The sequence below is a fragment of the Lolium perenne genome, chromosome 5, assembly GCF_019359855.2.
Source record: "Lolium perenne isolate Kyuss_39 chromosome 5, Kyuss_2.0, whole genome shotgun sequence".
In the NCBI taxonomy this organism is placed as follows: Eukaryota; Viridiplantae; Streptophyta; class Magnoliopsida; order Poales; family Poaceae; genus Lolium; species Lolium perenne.
In genome coordinates this window covers 59,986,942-59,996,203 of record NC_067248.2, presented here as the reverse complement: position 1 = coordinate 59,996,203, position 9,262 = coordinate 59,986,942, and the positions used below count along the sequence as shown (strand labels likewise).

The following is a 9,262-nucleotide window of genomic DNA, read 5'->3' as shown; positions in this document are numbered from 1 at the left end:
CCTTGGTTTCTTTCTGAGGGAAAACTTGCTGCTGTGCGCATCATACCTTCCTCTTGGGGTTCCCAACGAACGTGTGAGTTACACGCCATCAAGCTCCTTTTCTGGCGCCGTTGCCGGGGAGATCAAGACACGCTGCAAGGGGAGTCTCCACTTCTCAATCTCTTTACTTTGTTTTTGTCTTGCTTTATTTTATTTACTACTTTGTTTTCTGCACCTAAACAAAACACACAAAATTTAGTTGCTAGTTTTACTTTATTTACTGTCTTGCTCTCTATATCAAAAACACAAAAAAATTAGTTACTTGCATTTACTTTATCTAGTTTGCTTTATTTACTGTTGCTAAAATGAATACCCCTGAAAATACTAAGTTGTGTGACTTCACAAACGCAAATAATAATGATTTCCTATGCACACCTATTTCCCCACCTGCTACTACAGCAGAATTCTTCGAAATTAAACCTGCTTTACTGAACCTGGTTATGAGAGATCAATTTTCTGGTGTTAGTTCTGATGATGCTGCTGCCCATCTTAATAATTTTGTTGAACTTTGTGAAATGCAAAAGTATAAGGATGTAGATGGTGATATTATTAAATTGAAAGTGTTTCCTTTCTCATTAAGAGGAAGAGCTAAAGATTGGTTGCTATCTTTGCCTAAAAATAGTATTGATTCATGGACTAAATGTAAGGATGCCTAAGATTAAATAGATGTTCCCTAAGATTAAATAGATGTTCCCTGTATCGGTATCCACACGTACGGTAATATAATCCCTCAGCGTTTCCACCGTCCAGGGCATCACGCTAACAGTGAGAAGTGTGCAGCCTTTCGGCGTCCGTGTACGGAGAACCTTCGCAAGGGGGAAAGAGAGAGAAGACAGCCAACACCACTACAGGAATCTGCCGAGGTGCCGACGGTCGCCTGGCCTCGGCGTAGCCACGCCTGGCCCTCGGCGTAGGCTACGCCGACGACAGCCCTCGGCGTACTCCCTCGGCGTGTACCTCCCTCGGCATAGGTAGCTGCGCCGTCGGCGTAGGGCTGGCCGTCGGCGTACGCCTCCTACGCCGACGGCCACGTGCGGCCCTCGGTGTCCACGCCCTCGGCAGAGCGTGCCAGCGCGCCGTCGCCGTTAACGGAACCATGCAAGACGCCGACGGCCGGCCCCATCGGCGTAGACGGCCACGTGGCACGTGGCCACAGCTTCCCCGGGGCGCCAGCAACAGCCATACGCCGAGGGCTTCCCCCTCGGCATAGGCTTGCACGTGGCAAGCGGAGGAGCGCCAGGCCAGCGTCTACGCCGACGGCAATGCCCTCGGCATAGACCTGACCATATGGTCATGTCAGGGTCTATGCCGACGGCATTACCCTCGGCGTAGACATGGCCATAATTTTTTTTTTCGTTTCAGCAGTTCACAGTTCACAGTTCAGCAGTTCACAGTTCACAGTTCAGCAGTTCAGCAGGTCCAATTCATCCAAATTCATCCAAAATGGACCAAATTCGCCATAATTCACATAAATATAATATAATCCACATAATACCATACATGGTGCACATAATAGCATACAAGCGGAGAGCGGAGAGTGCCATGTCATCCAAATACATAGTAGTAGCAAGCAAACCCTAGTTCTAAGCTGACTAGCGGAGGAAGGACCCGGGCGGGGTGTATCCGCCCACATCGTTCGCGAAACGAGCAGCCCGGGGTTGCGCTCCGGTAGAAGCTGCAGAAGAACCACCTGGAGAAGGACCGGAAGTACGCCCAGGAGAAGTCGACGGAGAGGCACCGGGAGTAGTCCCAGGAGTAGTCGACGGAGAGGCACCAGCAGAACGCCCAGGAGACCGACCACCTTCATGAACCGGTGTGACCTCGCGCCCACCCGGCGAGGCCTGGTTCCCGGACCATCCCGTTCCGTACGTGTTCCCTACATGTTAGCAACTTGCGAGGCAAAGGAAAGTGGTAACTACCGGTTTGGCAAAGAACTTACCTCCGGTGTGGATCTGTAGTAAGTCGCAGCGAAAGCTGCCCTCGATGGCATGATAGGCATGTCCCCCGCCACGGTAACTCGAGTCGGTGGCGGTGTACCAGTAGACATAGAGATCATCATTTCCTGCAAGATAGGTTACAAGTTAGGCTTTGCAGAAATAAAGCATCAAACTGAGACTTGTCATCTACTTGCGAGAAGAAAGATTCAGACTTACTCCTATATACGCCATGTAGGCCGTATTCTGCCTATTCCACTGCGCAGCGGCCTGCTGATACGCTTCATTACAGGCTTCGAAGGCCGCCTCGAACTCAGGCTACAATTTCAGAAACAATGAATCTCGTCAACACTTAGCCATGTAGGAAGGAAAACCGGAAAGAGGATGAAAATGAGGAAAACTTACATCGTAGGCGGGTGGACGAGCAGGCCGTGGACGAGGCTGGGGGCTGTCGGCGGTGAGGGTATGCTTGAGACGCGTGTAGCTCGTGGCTGGGGTAGGCTTGACCGCCTTATTCAGAAAGGGGTAACGGCCATGCCTACGCCCGCGCCCCGACAGGACCAACGACTCCTCGTCGATCGGAATGCTCAAGGGGTCATCCACCTCGGGGTGACGAGACTTGACCATGTCGCAGTAGTCCTCCTTGGCGGCCTTGGCATTGCCGTAGTACTGGGGCTGAGGAAATGCGGGATTGGGCTCCTGCTTCGTCCGCATCATGTCATATATCTGGGCATCATGAAGCACCACCCCAGGTGCTGCCTCGGCCACCTGCATCGCGAAAAGAAAAGATATGCATACCACAAATGTAACATGACGGGAAATGAAAGAAGGTCGTTCCATGTATATACATACCTTTTTCCCCTTGTAGCGGGTGTAGTCGCGGCTTCCCGCGCAGTGTGTGCCACCGGTGCCTCGGTTCTCCATGTTCCGCCTCGACACGGCTGCAAACTCCTCGTCCTCCCTGAGCCACCTCGCCCTAATCAGCTCCTCCCATGCCTCCCTATGCTGCTCGGCCCACTCGGGACAAACCTGAAAACGCAATACTCAACTCAAGATAATCCAATGAAAACTTAGCAGCAATGTAGAATCTCATTGACATTTTACTCACCGACATGTACTCATCAATGGTCATTGCCCATTCCTCCGTAGCCTGGTTACCCACAAAGTACTCCTTCCTGACCCTCTTACCCTTGTTAGCCCAGAAGGCACTAGCGGAGGTGACCTTTTGGTTGTACCACTGATGCGGTGTCAACCTCTCGCAAGCGCCACGCAAAGTGAGACGCGCCCGCGCATCATGCTCCGGGTCCACACGGTAGAAGCACTTCAATCATGCATAAATCAGTTGTGAAAGTCATGAGTTAGCACATTAGGGACATCAACAATGAACGGTGCTCGAGAAGTATATGTCTTACCCAGAACTTGGTGGTCACAGCCTCAGCATCTGTCGCGAAGCCTACGGCAAGGGCATCCTCATAGTCCGCCCAAGTAGTGGCTAGCTTCGTCTCGCCATCAGGGACCGTGCTAAGGGGAGTGTATCTGCCCGGCCAGAACTTCTTAATCAGAGCCCCAAGCAAGCTATTAGGCACGCGGGCTGGCTTGACCTCCCATGTCCAGTTGCTGCAAATAAATCACACATTAGTACAAATGCCAATTTGTTTATTATGCCCAAGATGAAAAATACATGTTCGAAATTTCTAAAGTAGTACACTGATGGCGTGTAACTCACACGTTCGTTGGGAACCCCAAGAGGAAGGTATGATGCGCACAGTAGCAAGTTTTCCCTCAGAAAGAAACCAAGGTTTAATCGAACCAGTAGGAGCCAAGAAGCACGTTGAAGGTTGATGGTGGCGAAATGTGATGCGGCGCAACAACAGGGATTCCGGCGCCAACGTGGAACCTGCACAACACAACCCAAATACTTTGTCCCAACGAAACAGTGAGGTTGTCAATCTCACCGGCTTGCTATAACAAAGGATTAAGCGTATCGAGTGGAAGATGTTTGCAAAGAAAACAGTAAAACCAATTGCAGTAGATTGTATGCTATGTAAAGAATAGGACCGGGGTCCACAGTTCACTAGAGGTGTCTCTCCCATAAGATAAAAGCATGTTGGGTGAACAAATTACAGTCGGGCAATTGACAAATAGAGAAAGGCATAACAATGCATATACATGATATGATAAATATAGTGAGATTTAATTGGGCATTACGACAAAGTACATAGACCGCCATCCAACTGCATCTATGCCTAAAAAGTCCACCTTCAGGTTATCATCCGAACCCCATTCAGTATTAAATTGCTAAGCAACAGACAATTGCATTAAGTATGGTGCGTAATGTAATCGACAACTACATCCTTAGACATAGAATCAATGTTTTATCCCTAGTGGCAACAGCACATCACAACCTTAGAACTTTCTGTCACTGTCCCAGGTGTCAATGAAGGCATGAACCCACTATCGAGCATAAATACTCCCTCTTGGAGTTAAGAGTACAAACTTGGCCAGAGCCTCTACTAATAACGGAGAGCATGCAGGATCATAAACAACACATAAACAATAGATTGATAATCACCATAATCATAGTACTCTCTATCCATCGGATCCCGACAAACACAACATATAGAATTACAGATAGATGATCTTGATCATGTTAGGCAGCTCACAAGATCCAACAATGAAGCACAACAAGGAGAAGACGACCATCTAGCTACTGCTATGGACCCATGGTCCAGGGGTGAACTACTCACTCATCACTCCGGAGGCGACCATGGCGGTGTAGAGTCCTCTGGGAGATGAATCCCCTCTCCGGCAGGGTGCCGGAGGCGATCTCCTGAATCCCCCGAGATGGGATTCGCGGCGGCGGCGTCTCTGGAAGGTTTTCCGTATCGTGGCTCTCGGTACTGGGGTTTTCGCGACGGAGGCTTTAAGTAGGCGAAAGGGCAACGCGGGGGGCCACACGAGGGGCCCAGGGGACAGGGTGGCGCGGCCAGGGCCTGGGCCGCGCCGCCCTATCATCTGGCCGCCTCGTGGCCCCACTTCGTTCCCTCTTCGGTCTTCTGGAAGCTTCGTGCAAAAATAGGACCCTGGGCGAAGATTTCGTCCAATTCCGAGAATATTTCCTTACTAGGATTTCTGAAACCAAAAACAGCAGAAAACAGCAACTGGCTCTTCGGCATCTTGTTAATAGGTTAGTTCCAGAAAATGCATAAATATGACATATAATGTGCATAAAACATGTAGGTATCATCAATAAAGTAGCATGGAACATAAGAAATTATCGATACGTTGGAGACGTATCAGCATCCCCAAGCTTAGTTATGCTCGTCCCGAGCAGGTAAAACGATAACAAAGATAATTTCTGAAGTGACATGCCATCATAATCTTGATCATACTATTTGTAAACATATGTAATGAATGCAGCGATCAAAACAAAGGTAATGACATGAGTAAACAAGTGAATCATATGACAAAGACTTTTCATGAATAGTACTTCAAGACAAGCATCAATAAGTCTTGCATAAGAGTTAACTCATAAAGCAATAAATCAAAGTAAAGGTGTTGAAGCAACACAAAGGAAGATTAAGTTTCAGCGGTTGCTTTCAACTTATAACATGTATATCTTATGGATATTGTCAACATAAAGTAATATAACAAGTGCAATATGCAAGTATGTAGGAATCAATGCACAGTTCACACAAGTGTTTGCTTCTTAAGGTGGAGAGAGATAGGTAAACTGACTCAACAATAAAAGTAAAAGAATGGCCCTTCAAAGAGGAAAGCATCGATTGCTGTATTTGTGCTAGAGCTTTTATTTTGAAAACATGAAACAATTTTGTCAACGGTAGTAATAAAGCATATGAGTTATGTAAATTATATCTTACAAGTTGCAAGCCTCATGCATAGTATACTAATAGTGCCCGCACCTTGTCCTACTTAGCTTGGACTACCGGATCTTTGCATGCCATGTTTCAACCAAGTGTCACAAAGGGGTACCTCCATGCCGCCTGTACAAAGGTCTAAGGAGAAAGCTCGCATTTTGGATTTCTCGCTTTTGATTATTCTCAACTTAGACATCCATACCGGGACAACATGGACAACAGATAATGGACTCCTCTTAAATGCATAAGCATGTAGCAATGATTATTATTCTCATATGAGATTGAGGATATATGTCCAAACTGAAACTTCCACCATGATTCATGGCTTTAGTTAGCGGCCCAATGTTCTTCTCTAACAATTTTGCATGCTCCAACCACTAAAATGATAGATCCTTCAGACAAGACGGACATGCATAGCAACTCACATGATATTCAACAATAGTTGATGGCGTTCCCCAGAAGCATGGTTATCGCACAACAAGCAACTTAATAAAAGATAAAGTGCATAAGTACATATTCAATACTACGATAGTTTTTAAGGCTATTTTGTCCCATGAGCTATATATTGCAAAGGTGAATGATGGAATTTTAAAGGTAGCACTCAAGCAATTTACTTTGGAATGGCGGAGAAATACCATGTAGTAGGTAGGTATGGTGGACACAAATGGCATAGTAGTTGGCTCAAGGATTTTGGATGCATGAGAAGTATTCCCTCTCGATACAAGGTTTAGGCTAGCAAGGTTATTTGAAGCAAACTCAAGGATGAACAGGTGCAGCAAAACTCACATAAAAGACATATTGTAAACATTATAAGACTCTACACCGTCTTCCTTGTTGTTCAAAACTCAATACTAGATATTATCTAGACCTTAGAGAGACCAAATATGAAAATCAAATTTTAGCAAGCTCTATGTATTTCTTCATTAATGGGTGCAAAGCATATGATGCAAGAGCTTAAACATGAGCATAACAATTGCCAAGTATCACATTACACTACAAGAAAAGTTCTGATAGACAACGTCCCAAAATCGTCAACTAAGGGGCATTTTTCGTCGCCTATGGGCCTAACCCGACGATATGGGTTCTGTTGTCGAAACTGCGTCAGGCAAAGTCCAACGACGATTTTTTCGGTCCGTCGCGCTTGGGCGCCCTTCCGCCACGGAAAATCGGACCGTTGCGGAAGTGTTTCCGGGAGCCCGTTGACTGCTGACGTCATGCAACCGACACGTGCGTACGCCGTTAATCGCGCAACGGCGTTAACCGGGTGAAACCCCGTGGTAGATGGTAGGCCCACACGAGGCCTGCCACGTCTTAAGCGGGCCGGGCCAGATGACATAGTTTGACCGGTCAACTATATAGCTGGGCTGGTCCATTAGTTACGTGGGCCGGGCCTAACCTCTAATGTTGACTGGTCAAAGGTAAATGGGCCGGCCCATTTAACAAGTGGGGTCCCCCTTACAGCAACTGGGCCGGCCCAAGAAGCAAGTGGGCCGGGCCAAAAACACAGGTGGGTCCCACTATCCTGTTAAAAGGCCGGCCCATTTAGTGTGTGGGGTCCACCATATAGCAAGTGGGCCGGCCCAACAAGCTAGTGGGCCGGGCCAAAAACACATGGTGGGTCCCACTATCCTGTTAAAGGGCCGGCCCATTTAGTATGTGGGGTCCACCATATAGCAAGTGGGCCGGCCCAACAAGATAGTGGGCCGGGCCAAAAACACAGGTGGGTCCCACCTTCCTGTTAAAGGGCCGGCCCATTTAGTATGTGGGGTCCACAATATAGCAAGTGGGCTGGCCCACCAAGATAGTGGGCCGGGCCAAAAACACATGTGGGTCCCACATTCCTGTTAATGGGCCGGGCCATTTGTTATGTGGGGTCCACCATACAGAAAGTGGGCCGGCCCAACAAGATAGTGGGCCGGGCCAAAAACATAGGTGGGTCCCACCTTCCTATTAAAGGGCCGGTCCATTTACCATGTGGGACCACCATATTGCAAGTGGGCTGGCCCAACAAGATGGTGGGCCGGGCCAAAAGCACAGGTGGGCCCCACTTTCCTGTTAAAAGGCCGGCCCAATTAGTATGTGGGGTCCACCATATTGCAAGTGGGCCGGCCCAACAAGATAGTGGGCCGGGCCAAAAACACAGGTGGGTCCCACTTTCCTCTTGAAGGGCCGGCCCGTTTAGTATGTGGGGTCCACCACAAAAGCAAATGGGCTGGCCCAACTAATTAGTGGGCCGGCCCAGTAGTGGGTGGGGACCACCTTAAAGCAAGTGGGCCAGGCCAATTAGAGTGTGGGGTCCACCGTAACTCACATGGGCTGGCCCAAGAAGTAAGTGGGCCAGCCCGTTTAGTTGCTGTTTATATGCCGGCATAATATGCGCTTTAGGATTTTGCGGGCAGGCACATATGTGATTTCGATTAATTGGGCCGTTTAAGGGATGGGAATTCGTGATTTAGATATCGAGAATATTTACGCAAAGATTGATTTACGTCGGATAGCCTCACTTACCACAAGCACCAAAGAAAAAATGCGCGAAAGAACTATAAAAACTAACTAAATATTACATCAGCTGCAAGGCATTGAAAAAATATATTACAGAACCCAGAGAAATTGAATGGTAATTAAACCTAGCAATACAATGAAGCGATCCGGCAATCTTTTAAGTTGTCCATGCAGCACCTATATCTGAAACAAAGACATTACAAGTTAAGACAACAACAATGGAAAGGCAAAGACACTACAATATTGTTTGCCAAAGAATTTGGAGCTCATCATTTCGTCGTTATAACAAGATCATTGTAATGCGCACAATAAGCAAACAAAGAGTGCATGCCGCATACCAACAGCCAATATAACAGAGCATGTTAGAATGAAACAAATAGACTTACTATCGTCGAGTCCCATGCAAACCAACATGTTCAGGGAGTACAAAATTGGCATGAACAACATAGTAGCAGGCTATAAATTTTGTAACAACGACTGAGCAAGATGAAGTTATGATGGCTACATCTACAGAGCAGGGAATGTAAACCAAAAATAGAAGTTACGATGGAAAAAGCTAAAGAGGAGGGAATGTGAACCAACATGTGCCAAGTGCAATTACTTCATTTTGGCCGTGAACTAAATAATACTCCTGAACTTATAGTGAAGGGGATGCAAATCAAGATGTTTCAGGATATAAACTTGTAATGAGCAACACATAGAGGATAGTTAATGCTGGAGCTTAGGATGGACCAGATACAGAATATAGTGGGATCACCTGTGAACTTGTATAAGAGGGAATGCAAACCAATATGTTCAGCTTTCCATATGTGAGCGTCATGCCAAGTCAGAGAAACAAGTCAATAATGCAGCTTTTGAAGAACAAGATGGCACGCAAAATTATTATCTAGTAGTATGACAAGTTTATTT

At 47.1% G+C, this 9,262-nt stretch overlaps 1 protein-coding gene across 1 annotated transcript; it reads right to left on the bottom strand.

Annotated features, from left to right (window-relative positions):
* Positions 1 to 2,083: 2,083 nt before the first annotated feature.
* LOC139831255 (uncharacterized) lies at positions 2,084 to 2,716 on the bottom strand. The gene is made up of 2 exons (XM_071820584.1): positions 2,379 to 2,716; positions 2,084 to 2,291 (listed from the first exon to the last, which is right to left on the bottom strand). Exons 1-2 carry the CDS (start codon positions 2,688 to 2,690, stop codon positions 2,163 to 2,165), a joined length of 441 nt encoding a protein of 146 aa, XP_071676685.1. The 5' UTR covers positions 2,691 to 2,716; the 3' UTR covers positions 2,084 to 2,162.
* Between the last annotated feature and the right edge of the window lie 6,546 nt (positions 2,717 to 9,262).

Coding starts and splice junctions, on each gene's coding strand:
- LOC139831255 (XM_071820584.1), bottom strand. CDS start 2,690: ATGATGCGGACGAAGCAGGAGCCCAATCCCGCATTTCCTCAGCCCCAG. Junction 2,292..2,378: donor CTCGTCCACCCGCCTACGAT/GTAAGTTTTCCT, acceptor CTGAAATTGTAG/CCTGAGTTCGAGGCGGCCTT.